Consider the following 25561-nt stretch of genomic DNA (forward strand, 5'->3'; position numbering starts at 1 on the left):
TTAGCGGTGTACAGCTGCCACCACATGTTCTTCATTGCCATTGTGTGAGTTTTAAAGCAATCATTATCAAAGTGCAGGCCAGAACATACCCGCAGGTCGGTGTTACACAACGTTAACGCTTGCGCCTCGTATGTTGACGGTGGACGTCGCTTTAGTGTGTGGCTAATAGTACCGTCGGACGGCACTTTGAACCCAGCCTTTTGGTTTGGGCTTTCGTCGAAGAGGGAGGCGGACGAGGGTATGCGATGCCCCGACGTTTACCTAACGTAAAAGTTTGAGGACTAACGACGTTAACCTTTTCTCCCTCGACATTTCTTCAGCTTCGCCTCGCACTTCGCTAAGCTGAACAATAGTGGTTTGTAACGTTCCCCCTAACAAATTTAAAGCTTTGAGATCCAACGACCTTCACCAGAGCCCGAAGCGGGATATACAGCGAGTTTGACGATCTTTTTCACGTCGCCAATCTCAATGTTACCATAAGAACACATTAAAGCGCTGGGCATGTTTTTAGATTATGAGCGTGCGAAAGGTTTTAGCAATTAATGTAAAGAAGAGTCACCAATGGCAACTGCGGCTCTCGAGCCAAAACTGGTAATTCTCCCCTCTCAGTGGCGGGAGGTCTCTGACAATTAGTTACACCAATCAGAGTGGCAGAACCATGCCACTTGATTGCACTAAAACTATTTCCCCCTTTTTGTGCAAATTGGCTGATCGTACGCAATTGATAAACTCAAATTGCGAATTAAAGTGTCACAAAATATGCGTTATTAGAGCCCACAATCTTTTGCCTGGTTTTTCGGTACAAGTAATTCCTGACCGTGGTTTGCCATTCCGGTTGTGAGTAAGGTTTAAAAAATATCTTGACTTTCTTCGGCTCTTTCGGGACAAAATTGTAATGCATATTGGTAACTGTGCCCGCACGTTACCCTGCAATATTTCAAAACTGTACAGCTTCGACGACAGCAGCGCCCCTTGAAATCTTCACTGAAACGCTGCTCTGTGTTCCCGCAGAATTTAAGTGCGAAGCATTTTAGGTCCTCGCAATGTCCGTGCCGTCATCCGGCGTTCTCCGTGCGCACAGCATTGTAAGCCATCTATCGAGAGCGGCGCACACTGATGATGGGGATTACAGGCCCTCCCTTTGTATTGGGACGTCCGTTGTCACCAACCGGCTTGCCTGTGTTATTCTACTTGTTTGCTCTACCCTTACCTAACTTAATGGGTTATCCCCCTTCCTCCTTCCCGGTTTCAAACTTCCATCGCTTCCCCCGCCCTTTTGCCCTTGTTTACCTGTTTACCTCCCCCGTAAACTTGGGATCCTCAGATTTTTTCTCCTAGTGCTGTAAATTTTTTCTACGTTCCGAACTGATTTTATTTTCTTCTCCCTCTTATTCATTGTTGGTGCGCACTTCTTCCCCTCTTCTTCTTTTTTTTTCTTTTTTTCCACTTCACTATGTTCACCCCCATCTGAAGTAGCAAGCCCCGCCGTTTGTGGGGCTAACCTATTCAGTATTCATTAAAGTTTTCTCTCTCTCTCTCTCCCCCCTTCTGATTCTATTTCGGTATATTGCTCATCCTACGTCCCACTCTCTTCCTACTTTTCTTCCACCACCACTCCAGCCACCTCTTCGTCACCTCTAGGCTCCCCCTCACACCAAATCCCAAAGCCTCCGTCAACATCGCCTCCCCATCAACCCGTAGCGGTCGTATCTTTGTGCAGTCTATAACAATATACCCTACGGTTTCCGATCCTTGTCGCAGCATACACAGTTTCGTCCTATTGCCTGTAGTTAGCCGTGTATGCCCGTGTTCTCGGACACCTCCCCCCCCCCCTCCGGCTTCAAACAGCAATGCACTCCCTCGCGTATTGCCATAGTAACCTTCCTTCCTGATTTCTAGTTTCTCTGTTCTATAGGTCTCCAGGTTTTTGTTCCCTTCCATTCTCTGCACCCAATTCGCCGTCTCTGCTGCTTTTACCTGCTTTTTAACTGTTGTGTGAACACCACTTTCCCCTGCCGAATTTCCGTACCGCTTCGTCGACTGTCTGGTCCTCCATCCCCACCGCGTGTCCACGCTCCTCATATACAGGTACCTTAACACTCTCGCGGCCCATTTATCCTCCTCTATGTCACGCAGCCTCTCCTTAAATTTATCTTGCTCTGCGCCTCTCTTGCCTCAAAGGACGACCTGCCCATATCTCCCTGTGCCACTTCATTCGTAGTTTTGCTGTGGGCCACCCGGGCCAATCTGCCTACCGCCCTCTGATTTACCTCCAGGCCCGCTTGGGTCTCTGGTTTCATGCACAGAACAGAATTTCCGAAAGTCAATCATTGTACCATGACCCCCTCCCAGACTCCCCTTACCACCTCGTATTTGTCTTTTTTGTGCGGCCTTTCCGTATAGGGCTTCGAGCGGTACCAAGAGAAACTTTCGTCAAGTGGATTTTGATCCCAAAAGACGTAAGGCTAGAGCACTGAGGCTGCTTGGTAACCAAAATTCGGATTTTGCAAAAATGCACCCAAGGCAACGGTGTAGTTGTAGTAGTGAAGCTTTTTTAACCCGGGACGGCAAGAGCAACATAGTGGGGAAAACGGGTGATGAGGCGGGCACTTCTTTGACTTCAAGTACGTTTTCTCTGCTTGAGTCACTGGAACATTCGCCGGGGTCATCCGTCAGACTACTCGCGCGCTGCAAATGTGCCTGTTTTATGTATTAAAAAATCTAATGCAGTATGTGCTTCCTGCTGTATGGTTTGTAGATCAATGTGTCCAATGTTTTCTGGACGATGTTCATCGAAGAATGGGCATAACTCTATTAAGTGTAAACGACCTGTCTTGGTGCTCATTTGATGAGACGATGTCAGCTAGCTAACTAGGTGGTGTGACTAGTTCGTAGCGATATTTCTTGCGCTTCTTGATTTGAAGGATAAGTACGGTCGGTGAGGTGGCCGAGGTTTAAACCAACGGAGGTTTAACTTTATTTATCCTGTGCCGCTTCGTGAGCGCCCTGGTTTCAGCTCGTTTGGTCACTTCTTGGACAGATGTCTGGTCGATTCTGTTGTTAACTTTGTGGCTGTTCTGTACTTCCTTGTGCAGTAACATGGACTTAACGAGCGGGTTAAGTAAGAGGGGTTTTCGTTGCTCGTAAATTGCTGTGAATTAATCTGTCAAGGAGTAAACGTTGGCAGTGCTTGAGAGTCGAGTTCGTAGAAAATATGGATAATTGCGCAGTTAATGGCGTTTAGTTGTCCTTCTAATGTAGTTCGTTCCTTTGGTTTAAGGGGTATTACCGGGTTAGGAGATGAAATTTCGGAACGTCTCCACGCGGTCCCGATCTGTGGGGAAGTCATGCTTGCATCAGGGAAAATAAAATTTCCTTTGGTAGTTTGGACATCTCCAGGTGGTGAACGCGTTGGGATGTCGTTGCTGCAAGGGCCCTTCGGATTGGCTTGCTGAGGTGCCTTGCTAAGTTGTCTGTTTTTGACCAAGGTGCAAATGGGAAGCGCAATTGTTGGTGGGGTTTTATTCTTCCCATGCCGGGAGGAGCAAACGTAGGTGGGTGTAACCTCGCTTGAAGTCTGCTTGATCCTTTGTTTCTCTCAATATGGTAACATTGGTGGGGGGGGGGGGGGGTCAGGGGGGATAGGGGGGGGGGGGGAGTACCATTCCATGGCTTGCTCAAGGGCTGACATTTTTTCGTGTTTGGGGAGGGCCGTTATGGTACGCAGTGTGGCTCTGTGGAGCACCTCATTGTGTTTGGTGTTGGCCATTTTGAACTCGTACACAGGGGCTCCTTCTACGAGAGCGCCAATTACGACCGTGTGGACTATCGTTTGACATAATTTCCTACTCGCACCTCCGTGTTTGTTTCCCTATCAATGTCAGCATTGATATCCGTTTTCGTTAAAGCTCTGTCATCCATGTTTTGGGGCTCCCGCAACTGTTCAGGGGGAGGCCGAGTAGCCGTACGTGCCAAAGTGTAATTTGTGTCTCCGTGTTTGCTGTTTGGGGCACGACATCGCCTGTGCGGTGAGCTTTGTTCGTATTCTAAACCATGAGAAGAGAGTGTTTTAATTGGCGAGTTCTAAACGTAACTGTGGCAGGCGCGCCTCTAGTGTGTTTACTACAGCATGTATGTTGATGCACGGTAGTCTCTGGCCCCGTTCCATATCGTGGAGTCATCGGAGTATATGAATCGGAGTGTCCGTGAAAAGAATCGCAGTATTACAAGCGAATCAGGAGAAGGTGCTAGATGCGTACAGGAGGTCGCCACGGCTAGACAAGAACGAGAGCTTGAGGGCAGAAATAGGTTTCGATCTATGCTATAGCCACAACCGCCCCTCGGTGGCAGAATTCCAGGGATGTGGCCGCGAACGAAAGCAGGACAGGCGTCGACAGAGTAAGGCCAAGAAGTTGGATTGTCTTGGCTAGGTAACGTTTTATAATCAAAGGAAAACCTCGGGAATATAAGAAAAAATGAAGAATTGTTTCACTTTCACCGGAAACGGCACAAAGACCGGAGGAGGTGAGACCGGCGCGATTCAAACAGAAGTTAAGCTGGGGAATTCTACATTTGATGCTGGTAAATGTAACTTCACTCTGGCAGGGCTCAGAACACCGTGAATCCCAAACATGAGCTAAATAGGACTTGTCGTTCGAGCAAGTGATAGCACCTTCCTGCGTTCTCCATATACAATGACATCTGCGGAACTTGGATCGCGCCACAGATGGATTAGGGCAGGGATCCTCCGGAGGGCGATCTAAAGATCATGCGGCCACAGAATCAGCCGCTTCATTGAGACCTAGCCCTCGTGAACTGGAACCCAAATGAGGCGGATGCCGCGTAAATTGTAAGGCACGAAAGAACCTAATGGGCGAATAAATAGTGAAATTTTTGGAGATGTTAGAGGGAGATGTTAGCAATATGCAGTCGGCATTTTCAAATTTTCGAAGAGCAACATCCAAATACTGGGGAGGTAACATTTTTAAAGCCAGAAATATAGCAAAAAACTCAGTTTCAAATATAGGAGTAAAGTAAGGTAAAATATAAGAAAATGACTAATTATGTTATCGGCTCATGATTCCCACGCCCGCCCTCTCCGCACGTTGCGGCCTATCCGTCGCCACTACGTCAGAGTGCAAGTTCCCAAATGGTCATCCGAAAAACACGCTGGTATCCGTGCGCATATAACTTTGTTGTTATTGGAGAAAACGTTGTTGAAGGTCTTCGGGGAGGCAGTAGTTCAGAGAACACCGAAACGTTGGCGGGATGATTGATGTTGAAAGGCCAAAGCAAGCTCCGGTCATAAACACACGGATGGCGATTGTATTGAGGCCATGCAGAATTAAAAAACAATGCAGGCTGAGCCACCATCGATGCCAGACTTGCTCAGGGTAGATTCCAAAATTCTCATCATAGTCTGCAGTGTCAAAAGCTGAAATTCCGACTCTGTACACAACAAGCGGACCTCTGCATACATAATATTATTTGCCACGTATCTCGGAAGGCTGAGGCACAATCTCAACGATAGTCGATCCAAAAGAGCAAGAGGATGGAGTCTGTACGCTGCTGAGCCCGAAAGGAGGGCACATCCAAATTCTAAGATAGGTCGCATATATCCCCCATAATAAGAGTAGGGTGTCGTTCTTCATAAGAATTTTTCTGTTGCTCAAACTGGCAACCCTTCAAGAGCGCGTTCCCCTTCTGTCGTATTGTGACTTATGTTCGGGCGTCTATCAAGCTTGCCGACATAAATAATGACTAACTATTTTAAGATACGTTATCTAAAGGATGATCTCCTCCCGGTAAGTCAAACACAGTTTAACAGGAGCGGATGCTGGGAGCATCAGAACCACGGATTTGACTACATTGATAGACAAATTCAAGTCCGCAGTCCACCTCTCGACGATACCCAGATATGCTTGTAATTCTCGGTACAGACGATTAACCCTGCACGTAGCAGTAAAGAAGGCTGTATCTTCAGCATAAACACCAAAACAGACTTTCGGATTGGTTGGAATTCAGGTCATACATATGTTAAAAGGGATGGGACAGAGAACCCATGCTTTCGGAACACCCGTTGCCTGCTGTGCAGTCGATGAATTAAAACTGTTTTGGGAACAAAACAGCAGGCTACTGATAGACTATTGCCGTATTTAGGAAATTATGCATTTAGGCAGACCGAAATTCTTGAGTTTGGCAAAGAGAAATGCTATATTCCACACTTCCATACGCTTCGACAATGGCCAGTGTGACCACCACGCGAACGGGTTTATTCACGGGCAACCTTAATTCCACTTTCCAAGCTAAAATGAGCCGGCCAAATGGAACAACCTGGAAGATTTGGTGTGGATTAAGAACATTTTCTTTGAAGAGGAATCGGAGTTACCGGTCAAAATTCTCTCTACATATTAGAATAAGATGCTAGTCAGAGCAATTGCACGAATGTTGTCCGGGATAGCTGAAAGACTGGAGATTTTAGCCCAGGAATAATTTGTATGATTCTTCAATGTGCGGCAATTTATCCTTTTTCTAAGAAAATATAGACGATATTTAGCTGACCACGAGGTGATTCTTGAAAAGATAACTTTATGGAGGAAGTAGAGACACCATCGGACGCCTGAGAAGCTGCCGGGAGGCGCAAGGCCACGTCAACCATATCTTTTATTGTGGCCTTGGAAAAGTGTGAAGTTGGGTGGATCTCAAGAACCATTGATGGAAAGGTAGCAGTAAGCATTTTAAATGCATGACACTTTAGGGGCTCGCCTTGTCGTCGTAGCTCGCTCGCTGCACTAAAGTGCAGAGCCACATGGCGTTCCGCCGTCGCGGCGTAACCCAGAGGCTTCGAAAGCCAAGCAGTTTATATAGTCATAAGCGTTCGAAACTCGTGAACCGGTGCCGCTTGTCATACACCTCCCCGTCGTTTAGCGAAAAGAGAACTGTAGGTACATTTGAGGCAAAATATACGTAAATAGTCGGCAGCGCCCGCGCTCATGTAGTTAGGAACGCTTGTTAGATTGGTTTTTACAGTAGCAAACGAAAATAAGTGGCAGGGAAACGCCGGAACGTGCGGGGGGAAAAGCAAGCGCAAAAAGAAGAGAACCCCCGCTGGCATAGAGTTTCATACTAATATATAAAAGAGGGAAATCTGTTCGTGCAGTCTATGGCCGCCGTGGGCGGCGCCATTGCCGCTAGCGACGTTCCTCGCCTACTTGGCTAGCTTAGATGGCCATATGGCTTCTTTTTTTTTCTCGAAGCCAAAATCAACAAATAATGGTAACATTTTTTTTTCTTGTTCAGTGTGCATGAAGGTTCTACGTAATCACTGACAATAGCTTCTTTCTGGAGGTTCAATTTTATAAGAAAAAACAAATTTGGTGAACCTTATACAGTAATATTGTTGCTTTTTGCAGCCATCGCCAATTTTTCAGCCTGTTCATGAGCCATGCCAAGGGCAAGTGGAACGTGCATGCCCGGTACATGACGGAACGCTCGCCGATGCGGGGCTCCCTTAGACAGTGGCGCCAGATTTCCCTCTAGTGTATATTAGTATGAAACTCTATGCCCGCTGGAGCAGTTTCAGGCAGGGGGCGCGCGAGCACTGCGAAGTCGGGAAATTTGAAATGCAGTGGGTGGTAGCAGTGAGCGGATAATGGCGCTACAGCCCATTATGGCGAATCACTGCTCTGCACTTCCGACAGCTTTCATAGCAAGTGTAACGGCTTCAATTTCTTTTCATTGCCGAGCGATTTGATGAAGGAAATGTAAAATTTAATCTGGCGTCTCTACAACTGAAACAATCTTACCAGGGCTAGGTCAGCTGGTATACGTCACCAGTTAAGGGGGAATTCCGCACTAACGCCAATTTGTCCCCTGGTGCTTGGTAGGCCAAACTGTCAAACCAAAAAACAACAAAAATCACCGATGCTGCTATGGCAACCCATTCGTTAATGCGCGAGGAGGACACGCCATGCCTCTTGTCCTCTGATATAGGCTCAACGAGCGCGAGTATCTTCGTGTGGCGCAAGCGGGAATCAACACCGCTTGCATTTTTTTTTTAAATTGTGTTGCTGCTGCACATCTCATTTTAGACTGCTTGCAGTTGCCAATTGGTTTAGACTCTAGGCACGTGCCCAAAACATTTGTTCGTAAATCTTTCTCAGTTCAGTAGGCGTGAGCCAGCACGCCCTAAAGCATGACAATTTTGTTTCGGCAAGAAGAAGGAGTGGGCGAGAAACCTGATTTATTCACTGATTTTATTAACAACGTATCGCAGACGAAGAAATTCAATGCCTGCCACATTAGCATAGAGCTGTGCATCTCGTATAGTAAGTACAATTGCTCGCATCCTGTGTCGGTTACACAAACATACGAGACATCTTCGTACAGTTCATAGTCTATAGAAAATTGCTACAGATGTCACCACGTTAACTCGCTGTACACAATAAAATTTTAAAGAAATGATGTTTCATAATAGCACACGTTTGTGAATAATAAAATCATTATGAAGTGCAGATGGCCGGCACATTTCGCACACCATTAACAACAGCTTCTTTTTTTATTCTTGTCAATTTGATAGCCCAAGAAACATTCTATAGCCAGCGAAGTTTCTGCGTAATTCAGCCACACGGCACACCTAACAAATGGAAGAAATACCACCATGGATATCACTAAACACCACGTAAAAGCGAAACAAATATTGAGAGTGCAAAGAGACACAAAAACGTGTTCTAGAACAGGTTGAAAAGCGAATCGCAGCTCGGCCGTCGCGCAGGTTACTCGAATTTATCGGCACACGGAATGCAAGCGGTCAGCTGCTACGTAAATTATTTTGGGGGCTTCTTTCGTGTTAATAAACATTCAAAGATGGTACAGTAACTATAGGAAACTGGTCGTCGGAACGCTTTAAAGCCAAAGCAGTTCGTCGAAAAAGCATTTAATCTCATTCGGCAAACTAATTTGCAATATTTCCTCTCCTGGAGAGAGAGAGAGAGAAATCGACTTTATTGGATCAAAAATCCTACGGAGGCTGCAGGCGGACCACGCAGGATCGCCCACAGCCCGACTATTCTGGGCCTGTCGTCAAGGCGCGGTGTCCCCCCGACCTCCAGAGCAACCGCTAACCAAACGGATACCCAAGCCAAATTTTCGTCTGCGCGTCCGCTGGCATCAATCGGCTCATGAGAAACTGCTTACAACATTTCTGACATGCTTACAACATTTCTGAAAATTGCGTTGGGCGAAACAAAAAGAAATTCAATGTAAAGCAGCAGGGGAAGATTTCTCGGCTCGCGCTGCAGCTTTTAGGGGCGAAGCTCGTAAAGCCATGGGTATGTCCATCCCTTGTGTCTCGTGGTACGTGACCGCCGCATGCTTTCGGAGATGTCGCAAAGTGGGCCGCGTTGCACGCGCAAGAACCGGCTGCAACCGGCAGCGCAAACTCGGCACCGGGAGCGCGAGCTTGTCTGTGTTCGCGAACGGAGGCGCGAGCGCACGTGCACTGCGAGGGGGAGATCACGCAAGAGATCACGCCACGAACGCAGGCAGTCGTTCTCGGAGATCGAACGAGACGCAAGGACCTTTGCTCGTTTCCTCTCTTCTTGTTCGGGCACAAGTTCGCCCTAAATAAAAGTTCTTTCTTTAACGTTGTGTCCCATCCTACGTGGCAAATTGTGGTGGAGGTGCGGGGTAGTCCTCGATGGCGCGGGGTCTTTCACCAGGTCTGGGCCTGGGAGCATTGACTCCGAAAATAAAAGTTGATTTGTACAATGTACGCACACAGTCTTACGTCTTTCTTAATGATGTAATGGGCGAACTTTCACGGGAGAGTTACGGTCACCGATGATCTCCCCTTCTCGAGCTTCGCCCCACTTATCATCATTTATTCCGTGGATATGGCGTGATTTTTTTTTAAACGCATAGCGCTTGCTTCTTCATAACTTAGACTAAATGAAAAGTGTGGTTACCTGCGGTTCAATAGGAAGCGGAAAAATTTATCTGTGCTATTCCTCCGCGAGTTGTCGCACCACGCAGCAGCGCAGCAGGCCTTGTTTCCTTTTCTCAGTTTCTCTGACACTTTGTGTCATTCGCACTCACAGACACCAATGTTTCTACCTGCAAGGCATTCTACAAATCTTCTACACGTGGACACAGCGAAAGCGGCAGGAGCAGACGAACAGGATGGCAGGGAACTATGTGTACTACCATGCCTCTGACGTGCTGTGTACCTGGTTGCCGCTCTGGCTATCGGAATACAACGGAAAAGGCTTTGTTGTTCTGCCTCCCAAGCGACCGCGAACAACGCGACAGGTGGATGCGAGCCATTCCACGACGGGAGACGGACGCTTTCAGCTTCGAGTCGAGGGCCGTTCGTGTGTTCGGGAAATATTTCGACCCCACGGACATTATTTGAGGCGATGAGTTCAAAATAAGTGGACAACCTGTGCTTCTGCAGCGCGAGAAACTCAAGCTCCGCGTCGCCCCGGATATTTGAAAACCTGCCGGCGTATCTTCCGAAGCCCAAGCCACGATCGCGCTCACAACGAGAAAATCTGTCTGCTTAACGTCGTCGCCTTTCGTCGCCGCACAAAGATCGGACTGCAGCTACTGTGATTTTGGTTATCCAACCAGATATTTTGAATTTGGAAAGCGGAGCATGGCTATCTTTGCCTGCATATATTTTTTTTACTTGCCCGCCGCGCTTGCCCAGGGGCTGAGGCGTTGTGCTTATTAATAAGCCCAAGGACGCGGGTTCCCAGCCGCTTTTCTGATGGAGGCGAAAAGAGAAAACGCTTGTGTGTTCGAGATTTCGGCGCAAGTTAAAGATACCTGTGTGGTTAAAATTAATCCGGAGCGCTACACTACGGCGTGCGCCCCATTGCCTGTGTAGCGTCGGTACGTTAAACATCATAATCAGTCAATCAATGTTTTTTAACTTGCCGTTTGGGTGGGATGGGTGTGACAGGCACTGAGCGGGCGAGTTTTTATCTGTTGACACCCTATGCCTATGAGAACAGCCGAGAAACTAGCTCAAAACTGTAGCATTTACTCCTACCCTGGCCCCTCCGTGCGCCCATTATTCTGCTTCCATTTCGTGACCGTTTTTTTCCCTGCTGTCCACGCTAACCTTCCGATTCTCGATTATTGTTTTACATTATTAGCTCGCTATAAAATAGCGCAAACACAGCGCTAACCCAACGTGCTGTACGTTTGCACACCTATTTGCTCAGCGCAGCATGTCGCGCCCAGGGCTGAATACAGATTTAATTCTGGCGCTAGTTCACTCAAATCATGCAGGCGGCTGCAAAGGCTAGTCAAAAATTGAAAACGCCAGATGTCCGCTTTTTCGAAGCGAGAACGTAGTGGTGCTTGCCGGAACGAACTAACACTGCAACATATGCGCCTCACTACCACCCGTGGTCTTGCCTCAGTTTCACAGCTGAGCTAAGGGATAACAACCGACTCAAAAACAACTGACTGACTCAAAAGCTTACTCAAAAACTTCGCTCACATTTTTACTGGTGGAAATGAAGAGCAGATGAAAGTAGGCGCGTGCCGACGGAGAAACAGCCGGCCAGCAAGCGTCGTCTCCCGCCGGCGAAGCCTTCACGTTAACAGGGGCGATCCTAGCGGCAGCTTTTGTCCCTGAATGAAACTTCGGCCGGAGTTTCATGACTAGAAAAGCATTGAAGGACTCTGGTATTACAAACAATCAACTTCCGCACTTAACTTCTATCCTTACAAACGACAATGTCGCGAGGTTTGGGCTAAAGAATTTTCTCTTGCGAAAAGTTTATAGTAACTACGGCACACAAACAGTTTATTTTTGTGGAATTTCTTTTAAGTGCAGAGCACTTATGGGCTCGCCCTGTCCTATTAGCTCGCTAACGGTTGATGCGACTGCCGGAATTAGGCGGTGCAGCGAGATAGCGGACCCAAGTAGAGCCTTCTGTACCGGGGTCAGGGAGTCACGCGGGTCTTGGAGAACGACGTGGTTTAAATACAAACCTCGTGAACCTCTGGCGCTTGTCATACATCTCCCCATTACTCGTCCCCCCCCCCCCCCCTCCAAAAGACTGCAGGTACATTTCAGGCAAAATATGTGTATACGACCGACAGCCCCAGCGCTCATTTAGTTAGGAACGCTCGTTGGGTTTGTTTTTACGATAGTATGCGAAAAACGTGGCCTTGGGGGAACGAAATCGCGCGTTCGAAATGACGCAGAAAGGCTCGAGCCACGCAAGAAAGGAATGGCGCGTTCGAAATGCCGCAGAGAAGTTGTAGCCGCGGAAGAAAAAAATGGCGCGTTCGAAATGACGCAGAAAGGCTCCAGCCACGCAAGAAAAAATTACGCGTTCGAAATCACGCAAATCAGCTCCAGCATACGAAATTAAAGCAAGCGCAAAAAGAACAGAACTCCCGCTTGTGCAGTTACAGGCAGGGGGCGCGTGAACACTGAGAAGGCGGGAAATTTGAAATGCAGCAGTGAGGGGATAACGGCGCTGCAGCCCATTATGGCGAATCACTGCTCTACACTTCCGACAGCTTTCACATTGAGAGGAACGGCTTTAATTTCTTTTTGTAACAGTTTACTTCTTGACCTTAAAACATCCCGTTCCCAGAATGAAATTAAAACGAAGGTTCAAGATCATATCATGCCAATTAGCTATCCTGTTTGTATCTTTCTTAATTGTTTATTGTTCCTTGTGAGTGGCTTTCTGTATACACCTGTTTTTGTAATGACTGTGTTTTTCTTGATTTTCAATGGTTTTCTATGAGATTATAAGCGTATACTCACATCTTATTTGCCCGTAATTACAATGTACTGAAGTTCTGTCCCTCTGCTGTTACATAAAAGCTACTCGCACTTCTACATTGCACAAGAGGTCCCCTTACAGTCGCTGGCTACGGGGCCTCTTTCTGTGTATCTTGCATATGTTATGTATATTTCGCACAAACAAACCTTTTCTGGTTTCTGATAAGATATTTAAGATTCGCATGAGACGCAATTACCGAACGATCATTCCACTGATGGAATCGGAGGCCCATTACGGGGAGTCGATGGCTGGAATGGCTGGCTCCAAAATTCACTCTTTAAGTTTAACATCGCATTGGTTATTCTTTTTTTGCTTTTGGGACTTAATTCTGAAATGGAGGCGAGGGGTCGTGGTGATCGCGGGTGGTCGGCGAGTTACAGGGACTCGTGTCAAAACCTGAACAGTGAACGCCATATCCCAATTCTGGCTTCCAGCCTCTTCTGAAGCAGACTTTTGGAGTGCACTCATTGACTGATGATTGGCTATTTGAACCGCTGAAGTGTGGGGCACTTGATCTCTAGAAGCTGTGGATGCAGACTGCGAACAGCCCGCCTGCTGGAAGGCAGACAAGGATAAAGGCACAACCTGCACTGTTTGCAGTGTCTGGACCGGCAACAAATTTGATACTTCTCCAGTGGCCAACAGCATTATTTGGCCGGAAACATCCGGCCGTACTTCTCGCAAAGCAATAGCTATGGCTTTCGCGAGAGAAGCTTCATGGATGGGGTTCGACGGGCTACAGCCCCTGCGTACCCGCAAGTTCCCTTTTTCACTATCTCCACCACTTTTTTGTGGGCGCACCGAAGCATTTCAAGCCCTTTGACACGTGACAGTTGGTGAGGCGTCTCGACCAGCTCAGAGAGGTGCACGCAGGAAAGTCGTTGACAGGTTTAATACAACACATATTTAATGCACACTTGGTAAAACCCTAAAGCAAACCCCCCAGGAGATCAATTGCACACAACCAACACAACCAATAACCAATCAAAACCCTAAATAAATATCCCAAAACACAATCTACACGAAAACCTAAAAGTATATACAATAAACTTCTACTCAATTAGTTCTACTACGCTAATTACATCAACTCATAGTTAATGTCTTTCCCACCACAACTCCCTACTTGTGTCCTACGACTGTGTCCCTAATGGACTGGCCTACCCCGGTCGTCCGCGCGGACGTGTCACACCTGTTGCGTGGCCGCGACTCGGTGTAGCCGTCGTCGTCTCGCGTCGATGCCTGCGTTCGATGCGCGAGGTCGTTCCCTGGACGGCGTGGGCTCCGCGCGTCCCGACATGTTTCCTCGGTGGCTACCCCCTGGTAGCCGCTGCCGCTGGCGGTCCCAGGTAGGTCTTGGGCGTCGAAGCGAAGGTCGACGAAGCGTGGACGCTGAACAGCTGGTTCCCGACAGATGCCACTGGGGCCTCCAAAACACAGGTTGGGGGCTCCTAGGACACCGTAGCCGATGCGAGGTCGGCCCGCTCCCGCCCAGGCTCGAATGGCTTAGTCGATGGCCTCGTCGCATCCCCCTGGCTCGTTCCTCACGTGCTCCTTCCCACTCCTGGTACCGCGCCTCCTCCCTTCTCCTTGTGCGCCCCGCTTTTAACGTTTCTGGGCTTGATCGCGGCACACTCTGATTGGCTCCTTGCCTTTTCGTGTCCATATTTGGTCATCACGTCACTTGTCTCCTGCGTGGCTTTCTCGGATTGCCTGACCAGTGCGCTACCATATTGGGCCATGATGCCTCGCTGTTTAGGCGCAGCGGTCGTTCATTGGTGCATTCCTGGCGGGCACTTTAAATTTCTGTTTCTTTGTTCCTTTTTTTCTTTCTCTGTGGTTTTAATGAATCCACCTCCAAGGGTGTGCCCTGACACATGACACCCTTCCAGAACACTAATTTCATATGCCATCGCCGGGCAGTTACAGTCGGCTGAATCCTAAGTTTGCTCAAGGCCGTAAGAGATTTCACTAGCAGAACACTGTCTTGCCAAGGGCTCGCCTCCACAATTGAAACAGAGGGTAAAGGATTCCCACAACCATGCAGTGGGACCGAAACGCCAGCTGTTGCTACTTTCGTCAGGGCGGGGGCATAAAAGATCAAAGGCCGTACCTTAATTTCTGACGGGCATGAAGTACCCGCAAATGTGGCTGTCATTGATTCGGTGCTAGGGCTATCCAACACACTGGAGCAGCAATACGCTGAGATCACCCCACCATCCAGGAATTGCTCGAGCAGCTTCACTTACGAATATGCTCACGTCAACACAGCGGAGAACGTCTTTGGTGCATGTAAGGTGGCAGTGCACAAAAGAGCTCACAGGGAAGAAAAAAATTTCTGCGCTTTGGACGGTCGACCAAGCAGGGTTTTTTGTGAGGATTCGCAGACGATTCCACCTGTCTCGTACGGTCTCACCTCCTGCACGTTATTGAAGTGCTCACTCGCAGCTTGACGGGTCTTTTTGAATTGTGTTCCAGTTTTCGAGCCTGATTGTCCCGCCATTAATAAGGGCCATTAGCACTGTAACAGCTGTCGCGCTATTCCGCAGGAAGGAGTCCAGAGGCACGTCCTGTGGCGAGAAACAAGCCGACCAGGGAGAGGTTCCCTGGCCGGGGGAAGAGAAAGACATGGCAAACGCCTGTTCGCTAACACGGAGGATAGGGAACGAAAATTGAAACCAAACGAGCAGTCACCGTGGAATGCGGCCAACCCCAAACAAATTCACCACAGACCATAGAACAGCATCTGGCTCCACTGACGTGTCCCGGAAGAGCTCCTCGTATTCTGTGCCATCGTACCCCAGCGAACCGCTTCTTTTATTAACATTATCTTTAAAACCTCGAGACCACGGGTTACCGCACCTGTATGCTTTCATTTTGTAACAGGACTTACACAAATATAGAACGACGGACAGTGCCTAATTTTTTGCCTCATGGGGCGCAGAGGGTTTTCGCCTTCATTTGAAGCAAAGCGGGAGTGGTGGCCAAAAAAAATTACTCAGGGCACTTCAGTCTGCTTACGTGGTTTGAAGGCAAAAACCTGCTGAGACGTCTCAACCACTTATTTGCTACTACATCGTATTTATTCTCTCAGCGCTGTCGTTTCTTCGTCGTTTCGAGTGAATTAACGTACAAGCAGAGTGATGACAGATGCCGAAGCTCCCCCAGAATGGAAGTTCTACGCGGCTGGGACTCACCTGTTCTACTCACGTGCCCTCACATTCGCGTGTCACGCGGCATGAAGCGAACGCATCAGCCCCAAAATTCTGCCCCTTTTCTTTGCCAATCTTGGCGGGTTGATAAGCTATACACATGAAAAAAAGACAGCACCTTTTGTTAAACCGCGACTAGCGTGCGGAGTTAGCGCGGTGGCAACGCAGCCGTCTCTGTCTATGGACACCCGGGTTTTGCAGGGCCGCTATTTTTTGTACAGCACAGCAACAGCCACGACGTTTTTTTTTTATTTCGCGGTATGTTATGATATATGTAATTTTTTGTCTTGAAAAAACTGGGGAGCACAAAACTGGCCCACAAAGAATGGGCGTGGAGGGCGACCACTTCACAGTGCCTCACGGAAGAGACTTACGATGAACCGAGAGCCTGCAATTACAAAAACGCGGCGGCAAACTCACGCCAAGTCTAGTTTATCGTGAAGGCGCTGCGCCGCAATCAAAAGGCGCACGTTCGCGGTTATGCAGCAGTGACGCCTACGTCAAGCCACATAGTGTTTTTTTTTCTACCGACACCAGAACCACGCGAATACCAGAGATTGCGAAAATTCAGCCTTGCAGATTGCCGTTGTCTCCTCCACCTGCTTCCGGTAGTAGCTGAATCGCTCCTCTGACGCACACGCAGACCTTATCTGGGGCCAGTTATTAACGGGGTTGTTTTCTTCAGCTAGCTGATGCGGCTTGATAATCAAGAACCAGTTACACGTTGGGTCGAAAAAATTGCCATCCAAAATTGTTTTATCCCGTTTGGGTTTTGGCGCTCTACGTGACGCTTAACCCATACATTTAGTAGCCTTATCATTTGACCGAATATAAGCTTTCAACCTTTGGTGAACTGGGATTCCGCGTTAGTTCTGGTATGACTTCATTGTAAGTATCAATAAATTCATATTATTTGTGAGCAGATGGTGACTTTTAAAACAGCTGTTCCAACTGTTCCAAAACATGCTGAAACAGGTGTTCGGGGACAACTCGAATTATTGGCGGAATGTAGTCGATTTCTTCAGTAATACGGGAGTTCCCGCAATGTGGCGATTGACAAAAATACTCTAGAATATTGGCCAAGGCTTCGTTGTCGAAAACATCCGGCGCATAGCTTGAATCCCAACGTTGCGAAACACATTCGGGCAGCTCTGCCTAGACGCATTCCGCAAGTTATTTTCAGAACAAATATCTTCAGTCTGAGCGAAATTTGCTTTTGCCCGTGTAGTTCTATCTCGAGTGGTCTCATCTACCTTGCAAGCAGTATAAACTGGCACGAAACTGCTACTGCTGCTCTAGTGACCCTAAATAATGCAAGGGCTACGCCATTGTTGTATATCTTTCATGCGTTCTGCCTAGATTACAGAATCTCAAATTCCCAAGGTACATTGTGCCGTAGCTTTATGAGTTTATGAGGGACACGCAGTCCAGTTGTCAGCCGTAATATCTGTCCATCTCGGCGACTGCAGGCAAGAGGAGGTTGCTCAAGTGCATGTTGTTTTATGCACTCTTTTGAATGTCCTGTTCAGCCCTGTTCCGGGGTCCTGAAGTTCTACGAACGTCCATGGCGATGATATTGCGTGCTTCTTATCAGCACCTGGCATTCAGGCTTTTACGACGAAATTCTAAAAGCCTGAATGCTATGTTATGAACTGCTTCCGTGTTCGCGGAGCCAGGCTTCACGCGCTCACCATTGGCATACCCGTCCTGCTTGGGGGAGAATTCCACGTGGACACCTCACCCCGGCCAGATGCGACCCGACTGCTGTCCTCTCTGGTCGAGTCGTTTAGGTTGGTGTGTTCCACACACAGTGAGATGCCTACGACGCGGGAGGGTAACGGAGAGCCGCACGTTTTGCCGCCAGAAGAAAACTACAGTCGTTCTAAGATATGTTCAACTAATTAGCTACGAAGCAAGCTCAACCGAAAATTGCAAGCAAACGTGTTTTGTTTCGTGCACTCTTTGAACTGTGCCCAGCTTCGCTGGTCAGCCTTCGCAGAGTGGAAGGCCCCCTATTTTTAAGTATCATTGCAGATACATTTCCTTCTTCTGTACGCGGCAAGGCAGTCTTCATCTTCTTATTACTGCGAGTGAATGCTCCTTTCTTTTTGCCCTGTTCCCACCAATGCCTGTTTGCACCAGTACACCATTCTTAAGGTTAAGTCTATAAAATGTATTGGTGTTCAAGACGCAGAGCAGCTTCACTTGAGTCTTCATACATCGCTAATAGCTCCTCATGGTGCGGAGGATGAGTCACAGAAAGGGTAGTATGCGCTAAGACCTGATTCGGGCGAACTACCTTTTGTACGATCGCTCTACTTTAGAGCTTACAAGAGAAATTGAGGGAGAAATAATTGCGGCGTTTCAAGTCGGTCGACAAGAGAAAGAAAACTGCATCAGAGCTGGTTTTGTGTATATGAGTGGTAAAGAAAAGGGTGGCCGTGAAGGCGAAACACAAGTTCTGTTAATTAAATAAAAATACTGCTTGGTCCCGATAACAATGACACCAATTTTATCGAAAACATCAAACAACAATTGGTGCAGCTTGCACTAAGGGTGCAATGCTGGAGAAACAGCAGAGCTGGCGGCCCCCCTCCGTTGGTTGGAGACCCGGCTGTTGCATAATCATCATCATTATCATCATCATCACCATGATCCTCATCATCATGAAAAACCCACTAGTTCCACTGCAGGACGAACGCCCTTCCCATCGATATCCAGCAGCTCCTGTCCCGTGCCGCTGCAGTACATTTTTTGCCTCTGAATTTCTTTATTTCGTTCCTCAATCGAGTAATTGGACTTCCTCTTTTTCTAGACCTGCCTATCGGCGTCCAATCTGCCATCCTGGCAGTCCAGGGATTGTCATTTCGGCTAATTACGTGACCAGCCCGAGTATATTTTTTTCTTTATTTGAACTATTATTTCTTCTACTCAAGTTGGTATATGATCCAGGAAGCTCGTTTCTGTCTCTAAATGTTACTCCGACCCTTATTTTTTCCATGGCCCGCTGAGCCGACCTAAATTTGAGTTCAAGTTGATTAGTAAGACGCCAAGTTTCCGTTATTACCACACATTTATTTCTGAACTTGCCGCTCAAATTTCTCCGTGACTGGCGGTCCCAGATCGTTTCGTCCGCAGGCTTTCACACCTCTCCCAAAGTGGATCGTGTCTGCACGCCCTAGAACCCGCTGGCAAGTTCAAAGCCAACGCCCGCGCTACGAACTCAAAGCAAATGCTGTGTGCCCGGAATGCCATGATAGCTCAATCGGATAGACGCCGGTTTCATAACTCGAGGGACCCTGCTTCGGTTGCGACCACGGCAAGAGTTTTGTTTTTTTTCCAATTGGCTGCTTATGTTATTGTTCCCCGCCGCCGCTAACCCGTACCCCTCGGTCCTTCTGGGGTAGGTTGAAGGTTCCACGGAGTAAAGGCCCTAACCACATTGTTTTTTGAGGCTTCGGGGTTTTCTGTCTACACGGGATGCGCTTTTGTCGGCCTAAACAGCTATGCTGTTCAAATCGAGTACCCACCTGTAGAAACAACAACGCCAAGGAAACGCAAAGCTTTCCAATATCAGGTCCAGCACTACACCGAACTAACCCAGAAGCGAGTTGTGTACAATTCTGTAATGTCTCGTGTGTTATGTGTAAAGTAGCAGGTAAGACTATGCGCCGTTTACGAGAACGCCTGTTTTTGACCTGAACGGTTCACTGCACTAAGATTGTGCACTCTAGTGCTTTAGTGGTACGGGCATTTCATGGCTTTCTCTGATGGCTGATTAGCAACGCCATTGCGACTGTACGACTTGTTCAGTTCTTGAAGGGCCACGTGGGAGTCGGTGATGATCCTAAAGCGAGTGGTACTATGAGCAGTGAGTTGGGGTTCCTGCTCCTGAAGTTTTCGAAGGGCGCCGAAGATACCAAGCAATTCCGCTTCTTCCACTAACCCGAAATGATTAAATACACGATTTGATCCATTGAGAAGCGGAAGGTCTGGGCATCGCCATGCTACTCCCGCCTCATTACCCATTACGGCAGCATCTGTGAAGATGTCCAACTCATCTTGCAAGCGTTCTGCGCTCCGTTTGCTGATAAGCTGTTCACGGGCCTCATGTCGAATGCGTGGAATCGGCCACTTTCTTATAATAACAACCGCTGGCCTTTCCCAGGGGGGAAGCAGAGACGGAAGCGTGTCCAAATCCGACTTGCTATCGAGTTGGTCCCATTTCTGTAGCTTATAACCCTGATGAGTGAGTGCAAGCCTATGTCGGTGCCGTGCTTGCATTTCTTCGATCAATATGTTAAGCGGAGGTAAAGGCAGGGCTTGTTCAAGGGTAGTTATTGGGGTGTGACGAGGAAGGCCCGTGACAGCGCGAACAAGAGACCTGTACAGTATCAGGAGATCCTTGACGTGACGAGTGCTAAATTCGTATGCAGGGAACCCGTACGTCAGTCTACCGAGGCCTATTGCTCTGCCGAGTGTGAGGCAGGTCCGTTGGGTCACTCCTCAGTATTTGTTGGACATGCGAGTAATGGGGTGGAGTGTAGGGCGCCATGTGGAACGAAGTTGCCGTATCCACGCGTTTGGACTATTGCAGCTACCTACTTGTATTCCGAGTAAACGGATTGTCCAATTTTTGGACTGAATGGTGGAGTCACCTATCTGCAATGGTATCTGGAATGCTGGATTTGTTGCGGTGCGGCCATCCACACTGAGAAATTCAGTCTTTTGTGCAGATAGGTGAAGACTGAAGTCAGAAAGGGATTTTTCTAGGCTGAGTACAGCCGATTGAAGCTCCGCTTGCATGATCATGTGGTCAGGATAATCGGCAGCTTCCGTCCGGACAACAATGTCGTCCGCGTAGATCGCGAAACGTGCGGATGTGTCTTGTTCAAGTGTTCTTGCGATCCGATTCATGGCGAGGTTGAAAAGGATAGGTCCGAGAATAGATTCTTGGGGGACTCCTCTATCCAAATAGAATGTTGAGGGTGACCAGGTTTGAAGCATTTGTGGTTGAGGCGAATCGGCCTGTGTTCGAGGAAATTCCTAATCCAGTTCTGTGCTTTCTGGCTGGGGAAGGCAAGCGCTAGTTCGCGTAGAATGCCTTCTTGATTTACATTATCAAATGCCTTGCGCATGTCCAGGGCTAACAAGTAGTCCGGACAATACTTGCGGGATTTGCGATTCAGCACGCGTCGGGGAAGCCAAAGATAATCTTGGGTGCCGAGGTTGGGTCGAAATCCCGTTTGGGCAGGATGAAACCAAGAAGTATTTTCAAGGTGGAATTGCAGCCGGTTGTTAATCATACGTTCAGTCAATTTGCAGATTGTTGGTGTAAGGGATATTTGTCTGAGGTTTTCAATCTTGCTGGAATCTTTACCTGGCTCAGGAATTGGGTGTAGAATAGTTGTCTTCAGGTGGTCCGAAATGATACCGGTTGTCCACGATTGATTGATGAGCGAAAGAAGGGCTTCGTGACCAATGGTGGGTAGGTTTCGGAGCTCTTGCCATGTAACCCCATCATGTCCTTGTGCCGAGAGGGGTTTTCCTTGCATGATGGCGATCTGTAGTTCTGCTATGGTAAAAGGACAGTCAAGCGACTCTTGCGGGCTCGCAACTGTAAGGACCGGCAAAGTACGCAGCCGGGACTTATCCTGAGTCGCATGCGGAAAGAAGGTTGTCATAATCTCCAATTCTACCGTTGCGGGAGTATCTTTCAGGAGTAAGGCGTCTACCACTGGCAATTTAGTTTTGGCTTTCCCACTGAGGCTACGGAAAATAGCCCAGAGATGAGAGAGGCTCTTTTCCTGACCCAGGCGCTCGCAAAGACGATACCATCGCTCATTTTGCAGTTGTTTTTGATGTTCATTAATGCACCTGTAGTGCTTTTTGAGTTTCATGAGATCGCGGTGCGTTTTGCCTCCGGTGCGGTAGCGGTGGGTAAGCCTATGCGCCTTCCTCATAAGACTAATCATGTAAGTATCTTGTCTCTCTACTTCCACCGTACTTTCGATTTCGTCGACTGCATGACCTCGGGCTTGTTGCAAAGCCTCGATAAAGTCAGAAAGGGACGGGTCGGGACTCGTGTGGAAGGAGTCTCTGAAGAGGGGCCACGAAGTAATAGCGTATCTCTTGCGAACTCGTACCTTCTTGGCGTTAATCTGAATAAGGATCGGGATGTGATCACTTCCCCATGTGATGTCGGCAACATCCCAACTGCGTATTGCACCTGGCGTACACAAGGTGAGGTCTGGAGTTGTGTCGGATTGAGTGCAATGGAGTCCAATACGAGTAGCCACATTAGGCTCGTTTCGTAGATCCAACGGACTAAACTCTAGGGCTTGTTCAAGGAGGGATCCCATAACGTCCGTCTTCGTGTACCCCCATAAGGGGCTTCGCGCATTAAAGTCGCCACCAACGATAACCGGGCTCTCAAATCTTAGTAAAGAAAATATGTGAGTAATCCAATCGTATGTGTCGCTGTAACGGTCTGAGCCATACGGTCTGTAATAGACAGACACCAGTAATACGGGCCTGCTCCCAGGGGGATCAACCTTGACTACTACGACCTCCCTGTGCCTGTTACAGTCAAGATCCCAACGGTACTGTACCGATTTGCAGTCTTTTCGCACCAGGATTGCTACCTGTCCTTCTATTTTTTCCACTGCGTTGGCGCCCACATGCACAATGGTGGGTGTCATATAAGTATTGTAATTTGGGATTTTACAGACTCCTCTCGTTTCTTGTAGGAGAAGCGCGAGAGGTCGGAGTGTAGCGACTTGTTGTTTAAGAATAGGACTGTTGGTCGAGAAACTGCGACAGTTCCACTGAATGATGAGCCGGTTGGGATGCATGTGCGTCACTGTTATTGGTGTTGCTGTACCTTCTTCCTCTAAGCTTGCTCAGGTGACGTACTTTGGAGGAAACCTCTCATCTGCTCAGTGAGTTGACGGATGTCCGCGGTTAATGTATTGTAAAGGCCTTGAAGTTCATGAATCCCACTGAAGGCTTTTTGCAGTTCTCGAGACGCTTCGAATTTGAGCTGGGCATCCCGTTGGGTCAGCATCTGAGTCGTGACCAGTTTCTTGGATTCCGTAGTATTTGCAAATTGGGTCGTAGGCGTTCGTTTCTTCGCGCTCGAGCGGCTGCGCCTACCGCTAGCTGGAGGGGAGGGTGACGAAGAAGGACGTCGCGGTGTCTGCTGTGCCGCTTGTTGCCGCAGGCTTTGGAGTTCCTGGCGGATTTGCTGTAGCTCAGTTCGGAGTTCTGTCAACTGATGCTTCAAATGTGCATGTTCCAGCGAAAGGTCAAGAGGTTCCTGTCCTTTTTGTTTGGTGCCGTCATTATTAGGACCATTGTTATCGGGTGTTCCATGCTGCTGTTTGTCTGCAGGTGCTGTGGCGTCCGCCCAACTGACGCCAGGCCGGATTCCCAGACTTCTGCTCGTGCTGCGTTTAGTAGCAGTCGACTGGTCAGTCCGTCGGTCGACCTCCTGAGGAAGGCGGCTGGGACAGACTTTACTAACTGCAAGGTGTCCAACCTCTTTGCAGGCAACACAGTACACTGTCGATGCACAATCGTCCGTATCCGGGTGCGACCTTCCACATTCCCTGCATACACCAATAGACGGGCAGAAGCGTGCCATATGTCCCAGGTTGTGACAATTAAAACATACAAGCCTTTTCGGTTTGTATTCGTCCACTTTGACCAGTTCCATATAATACTTTACTACCCTGGGCAGAGTAGTACCGTCGAATGTCACTATGGCGCGGTCCGATTTACCAATCTTCTGGACTTTCAGAATGTCGGTCTGTTCCCAGCGAAGCCAGTTGAAAATCTTCTCAGGCGTGTCATTGCGGTCAATTTGTATTACACCTCTTATGGTGTTTCGGTTTAGATCCATGCGGTCAATGGCGATTTCAATAGTGTGCTTCCTGTCTTCTTTCCTGAACGTAAGGCGATCGATCTTGAGCATTTTGACAACGTGACTCTCATCGTAAAGCCTTATGCGGGCACTATTCGCTGCGTCGTCGTAGGTTACAGACGCCATTTCGGCGAGCTCCGCGCTGGGAGCTGTAAGTCCAATAATATTGGCAATAGCCTGCTTAGGAACCGTTCTTATTTGGATTTTTGCCAGAAGCCTCAGTTGTAATAAGAAACGAGTACGACTTACTCTGTCGACTTTGGTGGTCCGATTCCGTCGAGTGGGTAAGACTCTTTGCCAGTCCTGGGTGTCCTCTTCATCCATATTTTCTTCTAGGTCAATGTCGTCTTCAGAGTCTGAGTGCTTTGCCTCTTCTCGGTGGACGGCCGCTGAACTCTTGGACATCGTCGATGTTGAAGGTTCCGAATGAGAGTCGTTGTCACCGAAGGCTGGGTGTGGCTGCGCCGGGGAAAGCGGAGCCGCCGTCGTCGAGCCGGCAGCCGCGTCGGCAGCTGCCTCAAGAGCAGCCGCGTTCGCGTCTGCGGCTGTGGCTTTGTTGGTCGTTGAGCAACGCTGGAGAATTAGGCCTAACCTCCGTCGTGACACTTCGTAGAACGATTTACGAATACGTACTGTCCTCCTTGGTGGAATGGTCGCTTTCGGTGTGTCAGCACACGTTAATGAAGCACTGGGGTCAGTTTGGAGCTGCTGAATAAGCTAATTTTGCACTTAGGAAGCAAAAAATCCGAAGCACATGCGAAGCATGTTCACACAGCTCGGCCCCCTAGCGGCCGGTCGGGTGAGGAGTGGTCTGCAGTTGCCTGCATACCACCGCTTCCTCTCGGGTCAGGCCCGGGTGGATTTGCGGGACTTTTCGTCCACTCAGTATGTGCCCCCTCACGATCTCGTTGGAAATGGTCATGCTGTCCTTTGTCTTCCTCCACCACCGTGACGGGTCGGCGTCAGCTGCGGCGGCGCAGTTGGCCAGCCCTCGTGCCGCCACGTTTGCCGTCTTGTTGTGGTTGGTGTGCCCCGGTCCGACACAACGCTGCCCATGTGTGCCGGGAACCACTTCATGGCCACGCACCTTCTCTCGTCGTCGTGGTCGACCGTGCGTAGTACTCGCGCGGCCTCCCTGCACATTCTCCCTCAGGCGTAGTTTAAACCGCCGTTCTTGAGTCGCACAGCACTGTCGTGCAGGGTGGTCGGCGATGGCCAGGGCGATGGCCACCTCCTCTGCCCTGTGCGCCCTCTGGGTTGTGACGCTCGCCGCCGCTATCGTTCCGTTGGTCAACGCCCCGACGACCGCCGCGGCGTAGGCCCCCTCGCTCTCCTGGTACTTCGCCGCGTCTACGTACATGGCTCCTTCGTCTCTGGCGTGGAGGTCCATGAACACCTTGGCCCTCGCCGTCCTTCGCTCCTTGTTGAACACGGGGTTCATGTTTTTCGATTCCGGGCGTACCCGTAACCGTCGGTCTGTGGCTTCCGGCACGGGTACCTGTTCGTTCTCGGCGCCCTCCTCTCTCGGTGTCAGACACAGGTCGTGCAGTATCTGCCTGGCCGGTCTCGTTTCCGATAGCCTAGAGATCTGGGTGGTCCGTGCGCCTCCGCCA

At 48.9% G+C, this 25561-nt stretch overlaps 1 protein-coding gene across 1 annotated transcript in view; it reads right to left on the minus strand.

The window, feature by feature from the left end:
• Positions 1–24353, minus strand: part of LOC144168034 (uncharacterized) — a 55117-nt gene extending 30764 nt beyond the window's left edge. Inside the window, exons 1-2 of the mRNA XM_077697124.1 lie at positions 24198–24353; positions 23774–23834 (exon numbers count right to left, since the gene is read on the minus strand). Of these exons, the coding sequence (XP_077553250.1) occupies positions 23774–23834; positions 24198–24353 (217 nt within the window). The remainder of the gene's footprint in view (positions 1–23773; positions 23835–24197) is intronic.
• Positions 24354–25561: the final 1208 nt, after the last annotated feature.

This window comes from Haemaphysalis longicornis, unplaced genomic scaffold (assembly GCF_048455015.1).
Source record: "Haemaphysalis longicornis isolate Haplotype H1 unplaced genomic scaffold, Haemaphysalis longicornis Haplotype H1 scaffold_2, whole genome shotgun sequence".
In the NCBI taxonomy this organism is placed as follows: Eukaryota; Metazoa; Arthropoda; class Arachnida; order Ixodida; family Ixodidae; genus Haemaphysalis; species Haemaphysalis longicornis.